Source organism: Cyprinodon tularosa, unplaced genomic scaffold (assembly GCF_016077235.1).
Source record: "Cyprinodon tularosa strain WSP-4 unplaced genomic scaffold, ASM1607723v1 ctg21, whole genome shotgun sequence".
NCBI lineage: Eukaryota > Metazoa > Chordata > Actinopteri > Cyprinodontiformes > Cyprinodontidae > Cyprinodon > Cyprinodon tularosa.
In genome coordinates this window covers 2,055,760-2,082,421 of record NW_024038778.1, presented here as the reverse complement: position 1 = coordinate 2,082,421, position 26,662 = coordinate 2,055,760, and the positions used below count along the sequence as shown (strand labels likewise).

The following is a 26,662-nucleotide window of genomic DNA, read 5'->3' as shown; positions in this document are numbered from 1 at the left end:
AATTTAACTTCACCTACAACGCTCGCAGTGTACTGACATCAGGTTTAAATATATAACAGCAATGTACATGTGTTTGGTTAGGATGTGCTTTTTTTCTCAGGTGGTGTAGCTGGCTTATCAGGCTGTGAGCTGCTTTTTTTTAATGTTCATCAGAGAGATAGGATGGAGGATGAAACTTTTTCTGCGGTAGTTAGTGTTTGCAAATAGAGCTCTGTAGAGCCAACCGAAGATAGAAGTGCTTGCAGAAAATGTGGTCTGCAGAGATGTTAGCTGTCCCCCCCCCTAATTCTAGGCTTGTACCAGTCTTGGATGGAAGGACGGTCAGCCCAACTGATTGTTCTTTGCAAACAATTTGACCCTGTCTTGTTTTGCGATAAAACCAAATCACACCAGTGACAAACATAGGAAATAATAAGTACTTGCGTTGTAGAAGATGACTAGTGGCTCCTTTGGAAGGTTTTACTACTTGTGTAGCTACAGTAATTACAGTCTCTGCTGGGCTTTCTTTTGAACAGCATGTGTGAGAACCAGGACAGGTTCCAAAAGTGGGACAGTTTGGTTATGTCACTATGCGTCTGAATGATCATGCCTCCAGGAATATTAGTTTGGCTGACTGGTCAGTGCGCATTACTTTAACCAGGGAGTGTGTGGGATTGAATCCTGCCTGGGTCCTATGAGTCTAACTTGCAACACTAGGAATTTCAAGATGTTGAGAATATTGTTGTCCTGACTCTTGTCTATCCAAGTGGACCGGGGGGTGTCCTGTGTTGGTGGAGAATATGTTACCTATCCTCACCTACTGAAACTGGTTAGTTAGGTGCATTAGGTTATTTACAGGCAGCTGATAATCGAGTGATGAAGGTGGAGGATGTTAAAAGTCAGCATTAGGAGCATCTGATGCTCCTAATGTCTGGGCAGTGTATCTTGAAAGTTGAGCAGAAGAACACAACATCATCCTGCTGGACATCGCTGATGGTCCAGGATGAAGTGAAAGCTGACATTCCCAGCTGCTCGGCTAGTAGGTAAACTGCAGAAGTTCACTGATGTGATGTTCTTCAGATACTTCAATACCGGATGCTCAAAGACGTTTTAACATCACAGATATCAGGTATCAGACTGGGATTATGGTGAAGCCTTTGAAGCATGAAGGACAGAGCTCCAGAGTGTTGCTTATGGTCTGAGTGAAGGCCGAGGGAAGTTGGTCAGCCCAGGATTTCAGGCAGAAGAGAGAAAAACATCAAGTACTGGAGTTTATGGGTATCTTTAGTTCAATTACAGCATTAGGGAGAGAGGAGAAGGGTTATCACAGCATGGAGGGACTGGTTTACCTTGTGTTGTCCAAGGTCCTACAGGCTGTATCAGTGTTAATAGCTATGAAGCTGCTTTTAACATCACACTGTAGCTTTTCTTAGCTGCTCTAAGCTCCTTTTGATTCTGGCCTGCTTATACAGGGACTGGTCTTAACTATTGTAAACCTCTTTTGTTGTACGAACAACCTTCCTTAGACAAAAAGAAAAAACGTTAGTATTTATGGCCTAGGCTTTAAGTCCAGGTAATTCTCTCATTCTCTCTGTGCTTGCTCAAACTGTTAAAACACAGACACATTAATAATAAATTACATGATTTACCAGTATCATTATCAAAAATTTAAATGAAATCTTGATGTAATGGCTGCCTTTTAGGACTACATTTTTTATTGTGATCTCATTTAATGGCCTCCCTAGCTGATAATTACCCTCTCTTGCTGTTTAAATGCATCTTTCATGTTATTTAACCTGATCGTCACTGAGAAAACCTAGCAATGACAGAATGCATTAAGCTTTAAAGTTAGAGCTGGATTTACTCTCCGCCTGCAGCAGAATCCCATGCAGTAACAGGGAAAAAAAAGTTTGCAGAAATTACTCAATGTGATTGATAACCTTTGATGGGCGGAGGACAAGTCTTCTTCAGTGCATATAAGTAAGCTTAAAGTGAATAATAAGAGCTCCCGACAGAGACGGTGTCGTCAAATGCACAATTAAATACATCCTCACCAAGTTCTTGCCTGTTGAGATGAAAATATCAAATACTCACCCCCAGAGTCGCTATTTATTAATTCAATTTAGTAAATACTTTACTCATTTATGAAACAGAACACTGGGTTATGGTTCCAGAGAAAGCTGCAATAACCTAACATTTATCATGAACAAATATGGCCTCATCAAGTTTAAAGATCTCCAGCAATATTTCTGTTGGAATGCCTTCAGCACGCTCTATTCAAAGAGCAGTATGCCTGGTGTAAATGCAGTGTATTTCTTTGGTGCATATGGATATGTCTTAAATAAGAAACAGTTTATTGAAGAAAAAAAACAACACAACAAATAGCTGCGGGTCCTGCAGTGATACACTTTCTCCTGAATCCTCTTTAATAATGTAAATTCAGTTCATTTAAGAAGAGCTAATGCAGCCAGGATATATGTGAAGCTCTATAGAAAAAGAAAAGAAAAAACAACTACTATAGGATAATTTAAAACATTCTCTGAATAAGTTATTCAATTTCAAACTGCTGCTTATCTAAGTTATTTAAATATTTGGTCCTGAAAATGACAGTCAATGCAGTAGGGGAATGTATAACACAATGATGCCAGAACAGAAACCAACGCTTTGAGTAGAGTCCGGACTTGCTAGTGCAGCTTGCAGATTACCCACACAGCCCTAACAGGAAGCACATTGGTAATTTTATAATTTGAAAGGGCTGAGTGCGTGACATCTGTGTTCTCAGCTTTCTTTACTTTCTGTGTTGCTGCATTTGGTTAAGGTGAGAAAAATAGGGGGCTTGAGAGTTGGGCACTCTTTTGGGTTTAAGTGTAAATGAGGAAGTTCTGTCCTCAGTGACAAAATGAGTCAGCAGGGTGCTGGAACCAGGACTCTTGAGTCCTTTTATTAGCTTCCAGTCTGTTACTGTCACTGATCTTCTTGTTTCGCTTTGTTAGTTCCAGTAAAGCAGCATGTTATACATAATTTAAACCAATGAATGAAGTATCAATACAATGAAATATAAAGTCATATGAAAAATAATTCATGGTACATATTGTGGAAAATTTACTTTTACTATTATTACTTGTACTATTTGTAAAATGTAATTTGGATTTAATTCTAAATTTGCCAATTTCTTTTTCGTAGCCCAGGTAAGATACCGCTATTTGTTCTTAAGGAGTCTACATTAATCTTAAACAATTGTTTAACATGAACTCAAACCATTTTCCCAGATTCTTGAGATGTCAGAATGCTCTGTCTCTTAAAACTCTGACTCCAGTTGTGATCCTTTTTAATCTCCACCAAATTCTTCATTGACTTTGGTTCAACATTTCTCTAAAGGTTGTAGTTATTTCTTTCACATCAGCCAATTTTTCCACGGCACTTTTTCTTTTGGATAAACTTCCCACAAATATTTTGGGATTAAACAAATCCTTCTGCAAAGAGTTGGCTTGATTTTATGGCTTATCCTCCTTCTGAATAGTGTCATAGACAGTCAACTGCAAAAAAAAAAAAAAAAAAGATTCCACAGAAGTCAACAGTCTTCCAAAAATAATGAGGAGCAGAGTTCAGAGTTGCTATGGAATGGGATCTTACTCTGGGGCACACCTCTCTTTATATTCAATTCAGTTTATTTATATAGCAATATACCAATTCAAAACACATCATATCAAGGCAGTTCAACCCGATCATACAGTCAAATTGATTCAAAGTTTTCTATCTAAGGAAAACCAGTGGATTGTATCTACTCATTGACTCGAATGCAATTCCTCACACCAAGCATGCTTGTAGCGACAGTGGAGAGGAAAAACTCCCTTTTAACAGGAAGAAACCTCCAGAATAACCAGGCTCAGTGTGAGCGGCCATCTGCCGAGGCCGACTGGGGTCCAAGGAGACAGAAGCAGAGATACAGAAAGAAGCAGAGATACAAAGGCAACTGTAAACAGAGCCAGCTCCCATGTCAGAGGATGAAAGAGAGCACATCTAGCCAGTGACAGTCAAAGAGACAGGACTACTTCGAAAAACAGGCCGATTTCAAACATAGGTGTGGATGGAAGCAGCACAGTTGATATTTCTCTCCATTATGGAGTCACAGCCAAACAGGAACAGACCAGACAAAGCTAGTATGAAAAAAAGCAGAAAGAGCGTAATGTAAGAGATTGAACTAACAAATTCTGCAGATTTGGAAAATAGAGATATAATGAAGCAGAATGATGAAAAAGGGTCCCTTTGTCCTCCAGCAGTCTAATCCTATTGCAGCATAACTATCGAGATAGCTCAGGATAACGTGAGCTAATCTAACTATAAGCTTTCTCAAAAAGGACAGTTTAAATCTACCCTTAAAAATAGACATGGTGTCTGCCTCACAGACTAAAACTGGTAGTTGGTTCCACAGGAGAGGAGCCTGTATGTGCATGTACATTGGGTTCACCAATTTGTGTGGAGAAGAGCATCACATGAAGGAAGGAATGATTCCCTGGCAAACTTATTGGCACTTTTTTGTTGGTAGTTTTGTATAGAATTAATTTAATAACATTTTCAGTTCACTTCTAAATTGTTGAGTTGTGCCTTCATATCACATATATACAAATCCTAAATAGTTGCTAAAAAGTCCAAACTCAGATATTTTCCCAATAACAGAAAAAAAGTTACTTAATTTGGTCTTTAAACAAATTTCGTTAAGTTCTGCTTCTGTTGCATTTTTCTAAAATCAGTCTTTAAAGAACTATCTGCAGAAGTGATCAAAGCAGTTCTTTCAAATATTTATTTTTGCAAAAATACTTCCACCCCATTAATGCCCTAAATGAAAGGGAAGCTCTTAAAAGCTGCTGACTGAGACTTTTTGGTAAAAAGAAAGACACAAAAGAGCTGTTTTAAAAGAAAAATTCAAACGGTAGATCTCATCAAAAAAAATCTAAATAATTTTCATTTTAAAGCATTCTTAAATATTTAACATTTGCAACACAATATTCAAAAACGACTGAGTTGAAATACAGATTAGAAATAAAAGTTAGTCTAATATGGACCCTTGTGTCATATCTCAGAAGCTGTGACCAAATCTCTCATGAAACTAGTAATCTTAGCTTGCTCATCCAGATACCATCTTTAAGAAGACTGAAACTGAGTTAAAGCCGCATAATTTAGTGTCTTTATAACATGTTTAACAGTGTTTATCAAATCACTCCCTTTATTCATTTCATTAACATCATTATGGTTTTCATTTTGGTTCTCCTTTTGAATTGCAGGTCATGAACACTTTGTCCATTCTGTCCCATTCACATGTTGCTGTACAACGAGGATTTCAGTGAGTAAATTTGTGACTCTCTCATTCTGATTGTTTTGTCCATTCTGTTTGTATTGATCCTATTCATTAAACCATGTATTATTGACTGAATAGGGTCAAAATCATGAAACGTTTTAGAATAATTTAATCTTTATAAGAAAATCACATAGTTCTATTAAACGCAATTTGTTGAATAGCTTAGAAAAATCCCGCATATCAATAAAGTGTGAATCATAACTAATCATAAATCATTTACCAGGCAAACAGGAGGTGGTTTAAGTGGTGCTAATCTATGGTTTAGCTGCACCACTGGCCTCATTTTTCATTTAGATCTAATTTGCAGTTGTTTACATGATCAAGTGCTGGCTTGTTCACCCATCTTATCAACCTTCTTCCACAAACAACCCTGCATGTCCAAGTGTGCCAACCACGCATGGTTTTAAACAGCTGCTCACCATTATTCACCTGTGTTTAATTAGCAGCAGCTGGAAAATAGATGTTACTGTAGCTCTACAAATGCTAGGTTTGAGTGTTGACCCATCTATAAATGAAGTCCTTCCTTCTCTGCCCATTTTCTGTTTTATTACCGTCAATAAAGGCCACGAAAATCTGCCACGGAACTGGTGGTTTAAAGGGTTATAGAATGGAGTTAAATCAAGCTTAGTGGTAGAAAATGTGTAAAAAATCATTTGTAGAGTGTGGCTTGAGTGAAATGTAATGGTCTGAACTGTATATAAATGTTATTGCTATCATTAAGCTGCAAAGAAAAAAAATATGATGAATGACTCTTTAAGATGTTTCTTTCAGCTGGTAGAGCCACTGCGGGACAGCATGTTCTACAACTAAATTAATGATATTCAGATGAAAAAGAAAAAAGAAAACTCTTTTTCACTAATATACTGGTATTTTATTGTTCGGAAAACAGGTCACTAACTAGAAATTCCATTGAGCTGCTTTTGATAATATTTGATTAAAGATATAAAAACATAGAGGTATGGCGAGACAGTGGTGTAGGATGCAGGAGTTTCTCCTGCAAAGAGAGGGTTCAACCCCCACTCCGGTCCCCAAAGCCACTTTGTCCTAGGTTCAGACATTTTCCCTGCATTGCCTACAGGTGGTAATCAGAGGCCCCGGTGTTCCCTGTGAATGGCAGCCTTGTTTCTGTCAGAGAGGCCCATGTAGCTTGCCTCCATCAGTGTGCTAATGACTGAAAGTAATGTAAAGAGTCCCTGACATGAAATATAGCTTCATAAGTACAGGCCATAAACGATACGGACAACATTCTTCCTAGACTAGCGTCACAATGCAAGATATGGGGTTTATACATAAATGCAGTTTTTAAAAAAATCCCACTTGCTATCGATCTTATGCTGTATGACAGACTCCCATCTCAGTACTTTCACCCACACTGCCCTGATTCTCATCCTGATTTTCACTTCTTCATCGGTTTTACTTCCTTCTACGAAGTGTTCTTGCTGCTTTCCTTCTTCACAAGTTAACTATAATTCACCTATGCTCAAATGGAAGTGTGACTTCTAACAATCACATTGATAGCTTAATAAGATTTATATTCTCTGGAAATTATTCAAGAAATTATTTGTCTTTATGTATTTTTCACTCTCATAGCAGGAGGTAAATGAAGCAGAAAACATATGGATCTAAATCTATTTTTCTTTTCCCCAGGCCTTTTCCTTTGGAAGGATCGGCTCCAGATGATGAGATCTATAGTGGCCTTTCTGACCAGATAGAGTAAGTTGCTCAGAATATATAGATTTTTATCTTTCAAGAAAAAATTAAAAATTGATTTTTTTCTTTATTTGGACATGAGGAGATGCTTTACCTATTAAAATGTATTGTCAAACAGGTTTAACCATTTTTACTTTCTGTTTGCAAGAAATTTTACAAACAGAGAGTAAGAAGTACTATTTATTGTAAATGAATTTTATGTTGAAGTTCTTTTAATTTAGGAACAATAACACAGCAGTAAAAAAAGTTGGAAAAAAAATGTAACTCTACTAGTTAAAAAATTATTTCCCATTCAGCAAAAATCCTTTTTTCCTTCGAATAAGTATATTCGTTCTTGAATTGAGGTGGTAAGTGAGACACTTTACTAATGGAATCGGACAATTTACATTTAAAATAAGAAAAAACAATTCATCTTATTTCCTACTCAAATTAAGGGAAATACACTTAATTTAAAAAACTTTTACTTCTTTCTAGATCAATTTAGCAGTGTAAAATCTAATTTTAAGCAATTTTACCAGTCTCACTTCACCACCTATAACTTTAAAAGCTACATCATTGTTTGATAAGCTCTACACAAACACAAACAAACAAATAAATGGTGTTTGCTTTCCATTGTCAGTGATACAGTGGACGAAGATGACGACTTGTACGACTTTGTGGAGGATGAGGATAATGAAGGCGATGAGATCTATGAAGACTTGATGAGGACAGAGCAGCCTGAAACTGTGAGTGCTTTACACAGTGTTGTTCCTCAAACAGCAGGCAGCCTCAGAGCAGCCTCTGGTAACCTACAAACTCTGCAGGTCTTTGACATTCGTCATTTTGAACTTTAGAAATGAGTCAGGTTTCCCCGACCATCTGTTTTCTGATCACATCAAACGCCGGCTTGAGTCTGACTGAGGGTCCTGAGAGAGAGAACTTTTAGGTCATGCACTGTGGTCTTTCACTATCATAGATGAATATATTCTTGTATTATAGATTTAGATGAGGAAAATTTGTTCTGTCTGTCAAAACATCATCTCCTCTGTTAACTGCACTGGAATTTGCATAAAGATCTGTGTTGCTACATTAGCATAGCTTTTGTGCTTTGTTGTTTTTGTAATCTTGTGTGAAGATTACCACTTTGTGTTTCCTTTCATGTAAATTTTAGTTCAGTTTGTTTACCTTTTTGACTGGTATTGTATTTCTCCAGTATATTTCTAAGTTTTTTTACTCAATTTTGTCTTTTCTTTCTCTAGTCATTATTTGTGTATCTTCTTATTTGTTATCTTTCTTCCCTGCTTTTTTCCCCCTTTTTTGTTTTTCTCTCTTAACCATAACCTTCTGTTAATTGGCTAATTCAGTGTACCTATGTTTCTATTTTTCCTATGTCTTGATCCCTAATAGGTTTTCAGTCAGTTGCCAGTTGAGCCTCAGTTTATTTCAGTGTCTTCTCTGGATCATCTGCCTCAGAATATGATTTAAAAAAAAAAAACACTATATTATGCTGCTTCTGAGTTTCACTCTGCATTGTGGTAAAAAAAATCATGACTTATGACAACATCACATTAAAAGTTGTAGTCTGTAATAGTCTTAACTAAATATATTTATGTTCCTCTATCATTTTCTTATTTCTCTCCATATTTTAAGCCATTATTTTCACAAAAAACATGAGTCAGTCATGGAAATGGAGAGCATGCAGAAATATTCTATATTCATGTAAAGATTTCAAATGTTACATTATGTATTTCAGGAGCAGTTTTTGTAAAAATGTTATTGGGTAGTCATGATTAGAAAAAAAAAACAGTTGTGATAATGTTTCATGCTTTGTGCTATATTAATAATTCTTTGTTTTGCATTAGATGTTTTATTCAACATAAACAAATATAATATATTTGTTTTTTGTTATTTGTTAAAAAAATAAATAAAAAACACATGTTCAAGCGTATAGTAGGAACTGTGGAGCCTTGTCTGACATTATGCTTTCTCTCCTTTGTGCAGCAGCAGAAGACTGGTGTTGACAAGCGAGAGTGTTGCCTGCAGGAAATCCGACAGACTGAAGAGAAATACACTGATACACTGGAATCTATCTTACAGGTATGAAAAACACACAAACACATGCATAGTTCTATAAATGCAGTGCCCTGTGTGTTTATTTAAACCATTGACGATACAGTATAAAATATCTTGAAACAAATCTGCCTTTTTATTGCAATAATTTCCTTCCTTTCTATCTCCCTCATGTTCTTGGTGGAAAGATTCACACAGATTGTTGTTCTGCCTTCTTTGTCAAAGTTGTTTCAAACTTTTTAATTGTTACTTCGACTAAAGATACAGACAAGTCTAAGTAAACGGCTATTTTCTTGGAGTCATTGTGAAGACACATGGCTTACTTTAATTTGATGCTCTCCCAGCTTTCCCATCGTGAGGACTGGCTATGAGAAAATGATGCCATATATATTATAAACCCTATGTACTTTCCTTTTAAGCTACTTTTTAAACTACTATCTGTCTCACATATACTTACAGGCACACCAAATTGAATGTCTGTAGTTTAATTGAAAACTGCTTAAAAGATCTGAGTACCGTAATTATGTTAGCATCTATTGCACCTGATGTGTTAAGCCTGAGTGAGGGTTTAGGAGGAAATAAATGGGGGGTTTCCTAAATAGAAACCTATTTTTATTTGATTTAACAGTAATTTAAATGTTAATCTGTTTTTGTTGTTCATTTATTTTATTTGGATTTCACATGGCTGTATTTATTAAAATATAGCAATATAGCAATAATAAAGTATTCTAAGATTTCTTTAATTTATATACAGATTTCTACACCTGCTAGGTCAGAAGCCTAATACATTCTGGAGATTGTGCCAGTAGGTTCTAAAGCTCTTAAGAAATGTCCTTGAACAAATATTCATCAGTATTTCCCCCGTTTCGTTTCAGCACTTTATGAAGCCCCTTGAAAAGTTTCTTCAGCCTCACGACATCGAAAGTATCTTCATAAATGTAAAGGTAAGGTAGAAGATTGTCTGGTTAGTTACTGAAAGCCCTGCATTTAATAATGACTCATCCATTTGGCTGTGGGTTTTTCTTAGGAGTTGGCTAAAACCCATCGGTCTTTGCTGGAGGAAGTCCGAAACTCAATTTCAAATCTCGGAGCCAAGAATCTTTACCAGGTGTTTATAAACTACAAGGAAAGGTATGCAGCACCTCCAAAAGCATATATACCCAACTGTTCCCGCTGATTAGAAACATTGCAGATTTAAATGTTTCAATGATTTATATATTCTCCTATCAGGCTCCTACTATACGGCCATTATTGCAGCCAGGTAGAGGCAGCAACAAAGCACCTAGATAAAGTCTCAAGTGACAGAGAGGATGTCAGGATGAAGCTGGAGGTGAGGATGTCCCCACAATGTCAAAAACAGATACAACTTACCGGGAAGTCAGAATTTTTTTTTTTAACTCTGCTGGATAAGCATTTTTATTCGACTGATGGGAAAGTACTTTTGAGATTGGTTCTGTTTTTTTGATTGTTTGTTTTTACATCCGCGAGCTGTTCTCTAAGCGAGACCTTCAGAAGTGAAAAGGAGAACTCATGGTCTGATTTCCTCCATTTCATTTCATCACAGAGACAAAGCAGCCTGTTCTGATCCATTTACATGTTCAATGAATTATCTCCCTGTCATTTCTTATAGGTATACTGTCGGCTCTTGGCTTAAATATTGAAAACATACCTTTTTACCAACCAGAGGAGGATTATTAAAGGCTCATTTCTTTTAATATTAATTTCCAAAGACTTTGCTCATGAACTTGTACATATTTAGTCTATTTAGATCCAAGAATCCCAGGAGTGAATATCAGTTTTAAGATTGTTCAAAGTTCTCTTTAGTTGAATTCTTTCTGAGCATCTACAAGTTTTATTTTAGCTTATGATTCTTTTTCCATTTCATGATAGTGTGAAGGCACATGTATCTCCTGTTATCGATGACCTTTATGACCTGGGAATATAAATGTATATTACATGTACAGGAAACTCAAGAGAGTGTTTTAGTATGAAGCATGTGAAACAAAATATAGAAATCTGTCTCCATTTTCATCAAATTTACCTCACAGATACTGACTTCTTGTCTTCCTCTTCAGGAATGTTCAAAGAGAGCAAACAGTGGCCGTTTTTCCCTCAGGGATTTACTCATGGTTCCTATGCAGAGAGTCCTTAAATATCATCTACTGTTGCAGGTCTGTGTGGACACCTGTTATACAAACGCTCAAAGTACCTTTGGTTTCTGGTCGGTTTTATGTAATGTCCTGTTTTTTAATTGTGTTAGGAGTTGATGAAACACACAACTGACCCAACAGACAAGGACAATCTCCGAGCAGGTCTTGATGCAATGAGAGTAAGTGTGTGTGTAAAGACTGATTTAAATTTCTAACCAGAAGTTTGTATTTTTTTTTTTATTCATTAATTTCTTTATGCGTTCTCAGGACTTGGCTCAATGTGTTAATGAAGTGAAAAGAGACAACGAGATCATTAAACAAATCACAAGCTTTCAGATGTCCATAGAAAACCTGGTAAGATCATTCAATTCAATTCATTTTCTCTTCAGTTGTTTTTTGGGCGGGGGTGGGGGAGGGGATGCTCTGATAGAATGTTGATAATCTTCTGCTCCTTTAGACTCAGTCTCTGGCACTCTTTGGTCGTCCAAAGATTGATGGTGAGCTTAAAATCTGCAGCTCAGAGAAAAAGTCCAAACAGGACAGGTCGGTATTGTTATTATACCATCATGATTCCTGTAGGTTGGCTCCATGATTGACACCGTGTTTACTTTAAATCAGATACGCCTTCCTTTTCGACAAAGCTGTGATCATTTGTAAAAAGAAGAGCGGAGAAAGTTTTGAGCTCAAGGAAATCATTGAACTACATAACTACCACATACGAGATGAAGTCACAGTGGAAAAGGACAACAAGAAGGTAATGCCTATTGCAGGGGTCATCTCCTTCAGAAATATTAATGAATCTCAGTACAATCACAGCTTTGCTGTAAGCAAATTAGAGGTTTGTTATAGAACAAACAACAATATGAAGGCCAAGGAACACACAGACAAATCAGGGGTAAAGCTGTAGACCAATACTGAACAGGATTGGGTTTTTACACTATGGGCCGGATTTATCAAGATCCAATTTTGCGTGCAGTAATTTGCGCTCGCAAACTGGAATTTTGCGCGAGGGGCTGAACCATGGTTTGCGGGTGATTTAACAAGAGCGATTGCGTAACTGGTGGCAGGTGCAAAACTGTTTGAGACGCCCTATTTAAATGATGGTTTTGCGCGTTTTGTGGTTTGCGGCAAAGTAGTTTGTGCAAACTAGTGCATTAAGAAATTTTAATCTTACAGTGACACCCCCACCCCCTCCAAAAAATTATATATATATATATGTATATATATATAAACTTTGGCAACCTTTATTCCCTAAGGTGGTATGTGGCTGAATTTCTACTTCACTGCAGTAAAAAAAAACAACAAAAAAAACAGGTGTTTTGTATTGGCCTGTAGAAAAATACACATACCAAATGGCTCACAAGAAGTGACTGTGGATGAGATTATTGCGCGTATTCATCCCCGCAGCATTGGCACGTTGCTCCACAGGCGCAGAGGTCGGGGTTCTCCGGTAGTCAGGGCGACATGGCATTTAGAACGTTGTACAGCACTTCTGAAAAACGAGATTGGGAGATCCCAGATGCAAAAAAGTGCAATGTTGCAAGGAGTTTTGTGATATCCGGGGTATTGCGTGAGTCCTCCTTGTGCCTGGCTCCAAATCCATTCGGAGTTCCTCCAACAGCTCCAAAATGGCAATGCTGGATAAACGAAATGTTTTGATGATCGTTTCCTCATTCATTCCAAAAATATTCACACGGAGTGAAAAAATGCATTCTCTGCGTCTCCTTGCTTCATTTCGATGTCTCCTTCTTGCGACAATAACCGCTGCCATGTGTGCGCAATTACGCATACAGACCATTTGCACTTTCTTTTGAAACGTGTTAAATATAGAGTCAGATACCGTTAGCAAAATTGCTTTCAGGTTTAATAAATCACTTTGCGAGTGCTAAATTATTATATTTACATGTTCTCCTCCCACACGACGCACTTTTGCGTGTAAACGCCACATATTGCATATTCATTGCAGAAAAAGTACTAAATGGATAAGAGGCGCTATTTAGCACGTTTTAAAGACCAAATCCTTTTAGCACGCTGTTGATAGATTAGTTTGTACATTTTTTAGCGTGCGCAGTGAAATAGCTCACGTTTTTATACACGCAAACCTTTGATAGATCCGGCCCTATATATACAATTTGAAGATCTTAAAGAAAAGTTATAAATTTTTCATCTGATAATCAAACGAGCATAGCACATAGACAATAGCTAAAACTACGTGACTATGCAAGGAGAGCATTACCTATGGAAGCAGCCAAAACGACTCTTTTAACTCTGGGGGTCTTGAGTGAAAGGGAAAAGTTCTCAGAGGCAGCTAAGAATTAGGGTTATGGCAAGGAGATCTTCCAAGCTAGAATACTAGGAATTTATCACAAATGGAGAATTGTAAAGAAAACACAGTGAACATGCAAATGCAGATCAGCAGTGATATGAGGCCGATGATTTCTCGATTGTCTATGAAGTTTTTCCCACTGGGAAAACTTTTCTATCTCAACTAACCTTTGTGGGTCAATAGAAATGTCAATCTAAATATGCTAGGGCTACGTTTTCATTTCAGAGGAGTCGGCAAGATTTTATAGTTAAGATTTACAGACAGTCTGTATCCAATCCGAATGAGTTGAGCAAAAAGAAAGTGTGAAGCTGGTAGAGATGAATGACCAACAGCTGTAACTGCAGCAAGAGCTGGTACTACAAATGATTTGGACAAAGAAATTAAAATATAGAAGAATCTCACATTTGAACATGATTAAAATGGAATAGAAGTATATCATTCAATTCCTCTTTACATATGCATCTACAATCTGAAACAATAAAAATCTTATGCAAGACCCTGTAAATGTTGAGTACCTCCATTAAGCAGGCACGTGTGTGTGTTTCTGTGTGAACAGTGGTCATATCTGTTCCTCTTGCTAAATTGCTACGGGAGGTTTGGTTACGATTTCTACTTCAAAACAAGAGAACTGAAGAAAAAGTGGCTGGAGCAGTTCGAGATGGCAATGTGAGTTATCACGCATGGACACACGCACACACTGGTATCAACCTAACGAATAGGCTCAAACGGAAGCAAAAAAATATGGCCGCTTTTCACAGCTGAACAGTCAGATTTTTCCCCAAGATTTTTTTAAAAGACACACAAAGCAGATGTGAAACTTCATCACATTAAACTGGCTGCAGTATCTGCATGCCTGGTCTTCAAGACTGATTAAAGTTCTATATGCAAACTATATCAGTTTAAGGAACACCTGGAAATTTTACTGAAATTATTTTATAATAGTGATTACTGAACCCAACGAGAAATGCACAGACATCTCTTTATTTCTTGAATGTCTTATCTGAGTATTTACCTTGACCTGCTAAAAAAAAACAGCAGTGTCTCCAGCCTTGGTCAAAGCCTTTCTAATGTGCATATTGCTGCAGGTCAAACATGAGTCCTGAGAACTCGACTGCAAATAACCACGACTTCCAGATGCAATGCTTTGAGGAAACAACCTCCTGCAAACCCTGTTCAATGCTGTTAAGGTACTTTTCCACCTCTCACAACTCATATATTATTAAAAAGGATATACTAGAGCTTAATCCTTTCATGTTGTATCCAGGGGGACATTCTTTCAGGGCTATCAGTGCACGCGTTGTAAAATGGCAGCACATAAGGAGTGTTTAGGCAGAGTCCCCGGATGTGGACGAAACTCAGGTCTGTTTATTGGCATTCATAGTTGCAAATTTATTCTAGTTTTGGTAAAATGTATTTATGAAATCTGTCCTTTTTACAGATTATTCTAGCAATAATAAAAAGGTATGAAAATAGATTAAAATAAGTATCTAAATGTCAATATTCCTCCTAAATCTTTCTTCTTTTACTACATTAAACCTTTCTCTTTGCACCCTCAGGATAAAACACCGAGATCCTCAGGGAGTTCCAGCCCAGGTAAGGTATTTCTTATGTTAATCTTTCAATCATTCTATTGCAGCCTAGAGGTTTGTAAAATACTTTCATGAAAATAATTCACTCTTTTACAAAGTGCCTCTATTTCTTCTAATTTTGTCACAAAAGTTTTACATTATCAAACCCTTTGGGGAATTACTAGTTTAGCTAATAGATTAGTCATTATTGATTATAGAATTATATAACTGCAGTGAAAAATCCTTTTTAAGGCTTTGGGATTCAAAGGAACTACCATAAGAGCCATAGTAAAAGCTTGGAGAAGTGATGAACTTTTCTAGAAGTGGTTGGCTTTCCAAATAAATTACACCAGAGGCACCGAAAAAGGTCAGCTAAAACCTTGCAGACCTCACTTGCCTTAGATAAGGTCAGGGTTCATACTTTAGGTGAGAAAAACGTTGGGAAAAAATTGAAAAACTGAAGAAGTCTGTAAGGGAGCAATTACCTTTTCACACATCTGAATGTGCAGTTCTGTTCTTTCCAGTATTATACAGTAGAATAGAATCCCCTCCATTCCTCCTTCATTTCAGGATGTCCAAAGATGGAGGTGTGCCAGGAGTATTATGGCCTGCCGCCACCCCCTGTGGGCTTTGGCCAGCCTCTTCAGCTCTTTAGAGGTGACATAATCGAGCTGACCCGGGCCGATGTTGACCTGTCCTGGTGGGAGGTAAGCCTGGATTAAAGCCAACATGCTCCCTTATTACGAGTCTGTCTACTTTTCAGTAGTTTTTTTTTTTAAACATTGTTCTTGTTTTCTTTATCTTATTTTCTGCCTTTCACTTCCTTCCTCAAACCAAGCCTTCACTAGACTACTCCTGTCTGTGGTCTGTGCAGTCTGTAAGATTCGCTTGAATGCTGATTGGGAAAATAAATACATTAAAATTAAGTTTCATTTCCTCAGAAAGTCAGGAGAAAGATACTTTAAACACAAACAATGCTGATGCTACTCTGAACCTTTCTCTGCCCCAAACTTAGAGTGTACGTAAATACATTTGATTGGGGAGTTATAGTATAAAGCATCATGGATGCTGGGGAAGGTTCTCAGTCATCCAACACATGGACAATCAAAACACTGTCAACAACTAAATGCAAGCTGAATTTGATACTGCAAGCTCATCTAGGAGGAGCATCTCTTGCAAGTCAATGACTGGATGCAATGAACTAGTTTTCTTTGACAGAAATATTTAACTGGCCTGACTGTAACGTCTCTCTAAAGTGCCTTAAAATGATGCGTGTTGTGGAGCTATATAAATAATCCAAATTGAATTGAATTATGACTTAATCCATCTTGACAGAAAGGGATAGTCTGGGATGACATCTGCTGATGAGAAATTACTGATCAGAAGTAAACCATTCATCCATCTTCTGCCACTTATCCTCCAGGGTGATGGGGATCTTCAGCAGTCTATGGGCAAAAAAATGATGGGCTAAACCTTGAACATTTTTAACGGATTCGGAGACTGATGCTTTTTCTTTGGTGGGCAGTCATAGATCAAGCGGTAGAGTAAGGATTTGCAACTTCCTTCAGCTTTTTTGAGTAAAATAATCTTTTGAATCATCACCATCCTAAGGCTCCGCCCATAACATTAACATAATGAATAATCCAACACCAGCAGGAATATAGTGCATACCTTTTCATCCTCTTCAGCATGTATTGATACAAAACTGTATTGTTACTCAATATATCATTAAACACAAGGAGGTACAAATTTTATTAAAGTAATTGCAACTATTATCAAACATTCCTGTTTTTTCTTCTTTCATTGAAACTAATAAAGATGAACAGAATAGAACAGAAGAGATAATTGTTTTTTTGTATCTATTGAGTGTCTTCAAGTTGTAGGATGCAATAAAAGTTCTGCATTAAGATAACTCAGAGTCATAATAATCTCCACTGATGGAGGAATTTGGACCTATTGAATTATTTAGACTTCCTGGATATCCATATCTGGTAAATTTGATACCCCTGTCATGGTTATTTTTCTGTTTTCATATGATTTTTTTTTTTCTGTAACCAGACTTTGCAGAAATACCTTTTTAAACGTGTCACATTAGAGAGTTTCTATGTAACTTAATGATTTATGTCTGTTTAATGATGCACCTGCACTGAAATTACAGTCTGGTTAGTCCTTTCTAACCGTGTGATTGTATGTTTCACAGGGAAAAAATCTGACGAGTGGTTCAGTGGGGTGGTTCCCTTGCCAAAAGGTTCAGCCCTATATCTCCGTAAGTACACCAAGCATGAACTGCTGCATACACACGGCCTGGGCTTTTAGGAAAGGAAATAAGCACTTTAAGTCTATTTTATTTTGAAATATTGTCAGTTGCTTCAATTTGTGGCACCAAAACAACCATTATTGGTATTTAAAAGTGACAAATGATTCCCTCATGAACATTGACTCATATATAACCTCTGTATGATCTTACCTTATTCCAGAGGCCAACCCCAGACCTGTCCGGCTTCCTCTGGTGAGTAAGAGCAGGAATTGAGCAAAATGACTCACTGTCCAACCACAGCTAGCCTCATATAGCCTGAGTTCCTCCTGCAATGCAGGTCTCAGCAGAACTGACTGGGAAACACCAGAGTCCTGACACAGAAAAAAGCTCTAATGACGGCTGTAAAAACAGAAGCATATACTGAGAAAAAATTCAAGAGTTTTTTAAGTTGTATTTAGAAAATACTGTTGTGCAACATTGATGGAATGACATTGCTAAATGCAGTTTGTACTGAGAACCCTGTTGTGCAGCGTTTGTTGTGTAGATACAAACATTAGGCCTAATACTTTTTAGAAGCAACAATTATTGTAAGTAACAAAAGTTAGCGTTGTTTATCTATCTATCTATCTATCTATCTATCTATCTATCTATCTATCTATCTATCTATCTATCTATCTATCTATCTATCTATCTATCTATCTATCTATCTATCTATCTATCTATCTATCTATCTATCTAAGCAATTTCATCATAGCAGTAAAATAAAACCTAATAAAACTTTGTTAATTCCATGACAGAAAAAAATATTTAAGGTAAAGTTAAATGGAAAAGAAATTATCTCAAGAGGATTAATGAAAAAACAACTGTTAGAAGTGAACAGGAAGATTAGTGTAGGGTTTAAGACTTAAAAAAAGGCTTAAAGATAAACATTGTGAGCTGTTTTCTTCACTGTGCTCGTTTAATCCAGATTAGATCATTGTAATTTCCTACAAATTAGGCTGCTTAAGAAACACACTACAACCTTCAAAGAAGGGACAAAACTTGAGAAAAGGATAGTGAGATTAATTTATCACTCAAATTCCTCCTCAGTTTTTTTTTATGGCTTTTTGAACTGATTTTAAGATTGTATCTATTATCTTATACCAAAGACTCAGACAATGAGAATATGTCTGCATGTTTTCTGTTTTACTATCTTTTCATTTATAGCAGTTATCTTTTACCTGTTGCTGTTATCGCTCTTTATGTTAGTTGTGTTTTTTCTTTCTTAAATTCCTTTTTTTTATACATTTTATCTTGCTTACAGGTTTGCAGGAAACATGGACCGCACTGCGGCCAAAAACCTGTTGATATCGCGATCTGATGGAACTTTCCTTGTGAGGCAAAAGGATGGTGGAGAGTTTGCAATCAGCATCAAGTAAGACACCTTTAGAATCTTATCTGCAGACAAACATTTCTGTTATCTTGCTGTACAAGCATGGCTCACAGGTTGTTCTTAGTTGTAATTTAAATTTAGGCAAATTAAAAGCAAGTTTTCAAAAGTAATTTGTAATTAACAACTTGTTGTTTTCATGGAATGAAATAGAGCAATGAAACCTGAAACCTTTTTATGGCATGAATTTTTCATTTTATTTTTTACCGTATTTTATTAGTGGAGTTATGGGATCGATAATCCAAATCTGAGAGATTCTCCTTATGCAAGAGAAAAGACAGTGATGAAAGAAAGTGACAAGTAGTTCTTTTGAAATGAGACCAAAGTTAAGGTTTTCACATGCAACACACAAAGAAGGAGGGAAACTAAAACTTTCCACTTGAATGCCATCTATGCAGGAACATTCAGCATTGGCAGCATGTTTCTTTAGGAGACACAGAGAAGGTGATGAAAGGATGGATGGAGCTAAATGCAGGATAGTCCTGAAAGAAAACCTGTTAGAATCGGTATAAGATTAAAGACATGCTCAGAGGTTTACCTTCCAACAGAACAACAATGCTAAACATACGACAAAAGCAACAGTGAACATTTTAGATGCAAGCACAAAGCATATTTATTATATGTTGATATGAGCAAGTAAAAAAAAAAAATGATTCCAAGTCCAGACTTAAACTAAACGTATTTGAGAATTTCTGACTAGACATATAAAAACCTATTTTAATGTACATCCACCACACAATCATCCAGTCTTATGACTATTTTGAATAACATTCTTCAAAATGTATACTAAAGTAGTCTTAAATATATCCTGAATTTCCATAGAAAGTTTTAATATATATACTTAGTTGCCTTTTTGAATTTGGATACCCATTTCTTCATTAATCGTTTTTAACTATATGTTTGATAAAAATAAAATAAAATTGTACTTTTAATTTGCTATCATCTCAGTCATTGTGAAAAAGGGTTTAATTACATGTTTAGATTAATAACTGGAATTGAATTAATTGGTTAAATACAACTTGCCATCAGAAATTATTAAAAAGATGTGAAAAGAAGACAGATTTCATCAACCTGCATGTACAAGTATTGGATTCATGTAACACGTTTAAATAAAAATAAAAACATGTACTATACTTATACCACAAGGAAATTAAAACATATTTAACTTCCTTATGGTATAGCCTTATTTTCACCTTCTATGTTGTCTAGAATCCAAAAGTTTATTTTCGTGTAAATTTTTTAAATTCCACTTTCTAAAAAGTATTACTGTAGATAGCTTAAATGAAAAAACAGAAATTACAGCCTCTGCACATGCAGATATATGAGGTACTGATTAAACCAGGCTAAATACGAATACACTTCACACATTTCAGATTTTTATTTGCGCCAAAAAATAGAAAACCTGTAGTTTTCATCACTTTTATGGCATCTAGAATCAGACATGTTATGCTTAGTTCCATACATTTTTTTTTTACAAAACTATTGATGGATGTAACATGCAAAATGTGAGAAAGCTGCAGGGTAAGAACATGTTTTCATGGCTTTTGTCAGGTAGAGTAAGGTTTATGCTACGCCATATTCTTACTTAAAAAAGAATATATATTCTTCTTAATTGTACATGTAGGTTGTCTTCAAAAGGCAAATGTAGCTTTGGTTTCCTTTTAATATAAACTTGGTTAATATTTTCCCTCTTTTATTTCCTGTTATGTTGAATCTCTCCATATAAGTGATGCCACAACATGTTTGACCAACAGTTAACGATAGTTTACTCTCTGTTGTAAAAAACAAATAAGCCGCCTGTGTGAACTGTTTGATGTCACTTCTCAGCTGCGAGGAAATAAATCTGCACATGCAACAGCTGTCTGCTCCATTTGACTGGAAATCATTGCCATACAAAGGCGACTCGTTTGCAGAAGTAGATTCAGAATAAATGGAAACAATAAACTTTCCATTTACTGTTGATTATCCAAATGTTAAACATTAAACCAAAGAGCGTTGTTTTGTTTTGTTGTAGATTTTAATTTCCATATGTGACTTAATCCTTTTCTGCTTTTTCATGTGTGAACATGAGAAGCTTCAGTGAAATACTGATTAATGTTCTCCTCTTTCTCATTAAAACTAACGATCCATCTGGTGTTCTCCAGGTTCAACATGGACATCAGACACATCAAAATCACCTCCTGTGAGGGCCTGTACCGCATCAATGACAAGAAGGCATTTAGAGGTTTAATTGTGAGTTTTAAGCAGGAGAGCCATTCCTATGCTTGGGATTTCCAACATGCATGATGTTGAAAATACCAAAATGCATGATGTCTCTTTTTATTAACTATTTTATACATTATTCAGCTTTTCTTTTTACCATCTTTATTAGGAAATGGTTGAGTTCTACCAGAAGAATTCTCTGAAAGAATACTTCAAGGACGTGGACACAACGCTGCGCATCCCTTATAAGCAGCCGGAGCAAAGCAATTCATCTAACAACACAGCAAACACAGTCGCAGGTACAGAAGCCTTCCTGTGATCGCAATAAAGTGCAGGCAGGTATTTTCAGGAACTATTCATGTTTACAGTTTTATGCTAATTCGACGAAGAGAGCGAAGACCACAGCTGTCAAATTCTGTCAAAATTAGATGTTTTCAGTCCATTTCCAGTTAATTACATTTAAATAGACTTTGCTTTACAATCTTACAATGAGTTGGTTTTTTAAGTATTAAACTTAAAAAGTACTAAACTTAAAAAAATAATGTTATGGTTGCTAATCTAAATTGGTATGTTTTAGATTAGAGATTATCCAAAGGTGGACTGATTCCAGTTATAAGAAAAAAACTCAGAAAGCTATACCTGTGTTTCTCATCTTTGGAATATATTTGCTTAATGAATAAAAGTGAATGCAACAGAGCATTACAGTTTTGCAGCCTTAATAGGTATTGATGCAATTTATTGTTTGTTCAAATCCTTGTAATAAACTAGTCTAGCCATATAAAGTTTTCCTTTTGGTTGTTATACACACCTCTATGTACAGATAATCCATACTTGAGTTTCACATTTACAATATTATTTGTTTAAATAAATCAACATATTAGAGTTTAGTAGAATGAAAGAACAATATTTCTTAGTCCCAAAGTTTAACATTTTAGGTGTTTTAAGCTTTTTTTATTTTTCATTTTAATGTATTTTAAAGCATCCTGACACTAAATGGTGAGCTCTGTCTCCAGGAGGCAGCATAAGGAGCTTTGGCTTAGCGAGGGCCAGATATGACTTCTCAGCCAGGGACCGCTCTGAGCTGTCCCTGCGAGAGGGGGACACCATAAAGATCCTCTCCAAGAGGGGCCACAGCGGCTGGTGGAAGGGAGAAGTCTATGGCCGGGTGAGATTAACAGGATATCCACACATGACAGAAAATGTCCTAAGACATTTAGTTTTACCTGTGTTTTCCTCTTCTTGCAGGTGGGGTTATTTCCATCCAACTATGTGGAGGAGGATTACTCTGATTACTGCTGACTTCCACCTATATGAGATGTGTCAACCCGATCTGAATGTGAAAGGATCTTTGTGAGCGACTGCATTAAGGCCTCTGCATGAGTGTGATGTTGTGTGAGTGAAAGGAAATGTAGTTCTGCTGCTGGGTGTCAAGTGATGTGAATAAAAACTTTGTTCAGCTGGCCTGACCTGTCTTATTCATTACGTTTAAATTTTGTACAACCCTACCTTGACAATCAATGTATACAGGTTTTAACAAATGTTATTTAGCATCACTAGAGTATTATGGGATATATATTATGTAATAGTAGCTTTAGGTATTTGGTTGTAGGTCGGTTATGGGTGGAATACAAGTTTTAAAGTTCATAGCACTTTGCAAAATTTTTCACTCTCCTTGATGCTTTATACATTGCTATTACATCTAAAAGCTGTCATGTAGTTACAGACCAACCCTAAGTATAAACCATGAGGTACATTTGCATTTTTTATATAATTGATATTTGGCAAAAAAAGAAAAAAAAACTGGTTCTCTTCACCTCACTTCATGAGGTTCAGGTCTACACCCACTGATCTCTATTCACTGGATTGCTGGTTGTCTGCAATGCTGCTACTCCCCACTCCCACTCCCACACGCAGTAAAAATGCCTACATCTGTAGCATTTGGCTGCAAAAACGCACAGTTTGTCGGCTGTGGGAAGACGTACCACAGGTAGTTTCACAGTCAGTGGTTGTACTAACCAATAAAATCAACATACACGCCAATATATCCTATAGTATAGTATATAAGGTAACATTAGTCTGGCTATCTTGGACTGACTCGAAGATAATGACTAAATTAGATATTGACATTGTGTCTAACGTAAGAAAATAGAAAGTAGTTCACTGTGAAATGTCAATTAAGTAATTCTTTTTGTAGTGTTTGTTGTACTTCTCAAAAAAGTCATGTGCTGAAATATATTGCATTTTATATTGACGGGGGAAAAAAAGCTACTCAAACATTTCACCCCTATATATGTGTGTGTGTATATATATATATATATATATATATACACTGTTATGTAATAAAGCTGCTATTACCATCAATTTCCTAAACAGCACTTTACAACTGTATTTTTTTTTTTTTTTTCATTCAGGTTCTTTGTTTTCTTGGTTTTTCCTTTGTGTTCATCCTTCCATCCAACCCAGAGATTTTTTTTTTTCCTTTGTCATTTTTCTCACATTCTTTCCTGCTTTCAGTTTTTCATGAGAAACATCCATACACTTGTCCTAAATTGATGATGTACATGTAGTATACATTTATTTACTTCTTACATGTCTGATAATGCATGATGTGTGTGTGTATATATATATATATATATATATATATATATATACACACACACACACACACACACACACATATATATATATATATATACACACACACATCATGCATTATCAGACATGTAAGAAGTAAATAAATGTATACTACATGTACATCATCAATTTAGGACAAGTGTATGGATGTTTCTCATGAAAAACTGAAAGCAGGAAAGAATGTGAGAAAATGTGAGAAAAATGACAAAGGAAAAAAAAATCTAAATATAAACCAACATTAGAGCAGTTATTTAGAAAGTGAATGTCATTCTCCTTTGTACTGTTGATTAATACAGAGTAATACAGAAGAACCCTGTTGATTAAGACCTCTATTTGTTTAACTTTGCATTTTTGAACACTTAGAAAAAGTTAAAGCCATATTTTCCTTTACCATTAATTTTCATCATTGAAATGAAATGTTAATTAAAATAAAAGAAACACTGGATTAGGAAGAGTGACACAAACATTTCAATTTAAGCATTTTTTGTTGAGTATAAACCACATTTATTTACAAAATATCAAAACAAATGAAACGTGATGGGAACAACATATCTTTCACTGAAGGGATTACACTCAGACATATAGGACATTGTGTTTTCCCGTTGTAGATGGCGCCCCCTTTCAGCTGCATTGTGTACAAGCATGTGGTCCTCATCCTTTACATCTACTGGTAATACAACTCCAGGTTCATTCCATCGTGGATTTCATCTGAAGAAGCAGCAGTTAAGAAAAACAGTCCCATTGTAACTGCACAAGTATAAAATACCTATCGATATATATAGGGCCCATCTCACACATTTTTGATTTTTGGCTTTTAATGGTTCATAGAAAAAAAACATACTATTCAGAAAAACAGACTAACACAAAATGCTGTTTTCAAATGCTGACTGTATTTAATAAGGGAAGAGGGCAATTTAAACCAACTAGGGCTAATGTAAAAAATATATTGCTCTTTGAACCCACCCAAACTAGATTTTAATTAAAAGCAGCCATTTATAAAATAAACTCCAAAACCTTCATTTCAAGATTTAACCAGCACCTTTCCAATTGCGAATTATCTACAGTTAATTAAAGTCTGTTTCACATTACCAGATTATTGTGCTGATTTTCCCTTAATCATTCCCTTCTAAGAAGCCTCAATTGTTGGGAAGCCTCTAAAGATAATCTTACGAGATAATCCTGCCATGCGTGAGGTGTTAAGAGTGTTCAGGTCTGATAAGGTGGAGAGACATTAAGACCATTTCTGTTTTATCCACCTTCTAGCACAGGACCTTCCTTAACCCTGGTCCTCAGGTCCCACTGTCTTTAATATTTAAGATGTTTCAAATGATCGCATTACCTCCTTAGCAGCCATCAATACTGCAAAAAGCCTGTTGATCACCTTTACATTCAGTTCAGGTGAGTGGAGGCAGGGAAACACCTATAACATGAAGAGCAGTGGGCCCTGATGACAAACAAAAAAAAAAATGGTAGGATAGAAATGGCTAGAATATCTGGCCAGAACAATCCAACATATTCAGATTCAATTTTGAACAACATGGTCCCCACAGTTGTTTGAATCTGTTAAAGTTAAAATGGTTGTCTAATCAGCTACTAACAGCCAAAAACAGCAAAGAACAGTTAAAGGATACAGTCTCCAAGAGTCACATGGTCCTTAAATATGGTATACCTTTAAAAAGAAAAATAAATTAGTTTTTTTTTTCTTGCAGCAAACATGAGACGAAGTAAGATGAAGTGTTTCGAGTGGGTAGCTTACCATTTTTTCAAAACAATCTTGTCATACCGTGTTCCTGTCTGAGCCGCAATTAGCTTCTTCAGATCTCCGATGGTGTCCTCTGAGCTGAGTATGGGAATTAAGGAGCAGCACAGTAGCACTTCTACACAAGATGCTTCTATGAGCCAACAAAACCCTGATATACAGATCCAAGTCCGATTTGGTTAAATTATCCATTCTCAAAAAAATATATATATATATATCAATATATATATATATATCAATGCTAGGAACTGATTATGATCTAAAAAATGAAGGCTTATTGGTTCAATTATTGAAAGCTATGATGAAGTGTTTAATGACCCAGGCATATTTTTGGTGCTACAAATTTCAATTCAACTTTAACAAGTTAGACTGGTGAAAACAACATTATGTAAAATTAATCTATTAAAAATCTTCTTTTAACATCCAATACAGGGCTTCAAGATAAATGAAAATTTGTGATAATGATAGTATCAATAGGTGTTAAAAATTAAATTCCAAACTTTTTCTCAAATCGAGTATTCCAGTGTTCCCGTCACCCTCTCTAATGCTCAAACTTTTGGGCACCTTATGAGAAATTTAACAAAGATAAATACATCATCAAGCCTGGTGCAACTTTAAAACGTGTTTTGGGTTCATTCAAATAGCACTGAAGTAATAATACAATTACATTAACCTACACCTCTGACAAAAGGTTCCTAAATGAAGATTCATTTACAGTATTTAGACCAAGTGAAACTAAAACATTTTCACTTAAGGAGTTCTTAATAGAACATAATAATGGATGAAATGGTTTTTTTTTTATCTTAAATGTAATATGTTTATATAATTTATACAGTTTTATAATTTCTGCTTTTAGTAAGTTGCTCTGTCAGCTAAAGCCATGTTTTGGATCTCTTTACTCCATTTAATGATCAATAGATTCATGAATTATTTGACGATTATTTAAATCAATTAATCACAATTAATCCAATTAATTGTTTCAATCCTAGTTGTATTCACATGTATTTGCATTTAGTTTAGTGTTTTCTTGAAAAAGAATGATCTCCAAGTAGTTTAGAGCTCTATATGTCAAACTTGACTTGAATAACATTAGGCTTAATTATCGTTATTCTTAACTTGTTTTAAACCAAAATTGAAGAGACAAACCTCCAGTCTAAGTTTAAATGAGTCTTCTTTATGATATACAAACAATTTTGCATCAGAATCAACTGAATGTCAGGTGACTAAAGAACAAACAGTAGAT

The 26,662-nt window shown here is 35.8% G+C and overlaps 2 protein-coding genes across 2 annotated transcripts in view; one reads left to right on the top strand and one right to left on the bottom strand.

Moving 5' to 3' along the window:
- LOC119783644 (proto-oncogene vav-like) overlaps positions 1–22,487 on the top strand; it is a 29,230-nt gene extending 6,743 nt beyond the window's left edge. Inside the window, exons 5-29 of the mRNA XM_038285263.1 lie at positions 5,262–5,320; positions 6,983–7,048; positions 7,665–7,770; positions 9,026–9,121; positions 9,970–10,038; positions 10,122–10,225; positions 10,325–10,424; positions 11,170–11,265; positions 11,355–11,423; positions 11,512–11,598; positions 11,702–11,787; positions 11,863–11,998; positions 14,127–14,236; positions 14,656–14,757; positions 14,835–14,929; positions 15,009–15,031; positions 15,127–15,163; positions 15,709–15,845; positions 17,339–17,404; positions 17,616–17,647; positions 18,699–18,809; positions 20,969–21,056; positions 21,196–21,325; positions 22,040–22,191; positions 22,272–22,487. Of these exons, the coding sequence (XP_038141191.1) occupies positions 5,262–5,320; positions 6,983–7,048; positions 7,665–7,770; positions 9,026–9,121; positions 9,970–10,038; positions 10,122–10,225; positions 10,325–10,424; positions 11,170–11,265; positions 11,355–11,423; positions 11,512–11,598; positions 11,702–11,787; positions 11,863–11,998; positions 14,127–14,236; positions 14,656–14,757; positions 14,835–14,929; positions 15,009–15,031; positions 15,127–15,163; positions 15,709–15,845; positions 17,339–17,404; positions 17,616–17,647; positions 18,699–18,809; positions 20,969–21,056; positions 21,196–21,325; positions 22,040–22,191; positions 22,272–22,325 (2,211 nt within the window). The 3' untranslated portion in view covers positions 22,326–22,487. The remainder of the gene's footprint in view (positions 1–5,261; positions 5,321–6,982; positions 7,049–7,664; positions 7,771–9,025; positions 9,122–9,969; positions 10,039–10,121; positions 10,226–10,324; positions 10,425–11,169; positions 11,266–11,354; positions 11,424–11,511; positions 11,599–11,701; positions 11,788–11,862; positions 11,999–14,126; positions 14,237–14,655; positions 14,758–14,834; positions 14,930–15,008; positions 15,032–15,126; positions 15,164–15,708; positions 15,846–17,338; positions 17,405–17,615; positions 17,648–18,698; positions 18,810–20,968; positions 21,057–21,195; positions 21,326–22,039; positions 22,192–22,271) is intronic.
- A 1,652-nt stretch (positions 22,488–24,139) lies between these two features.
- Positions 24,140–25,586, bottom strand: ubl5 (ubiquitin like 5; the record flags this gene model as incomplete). Its single annotated transcript, XM_038285292.1, has 3 exons — positions 24,140–24,368; positions 25,292–25,329; positions 25,417–25,586. Coding segments are annotated over 3 exons (252 nt in total), but the record flags the coding sequence as incomplete, so codon positions are not given.
- Positions 25,587–26,662: the final 1,076 nt, after the last annotated feature.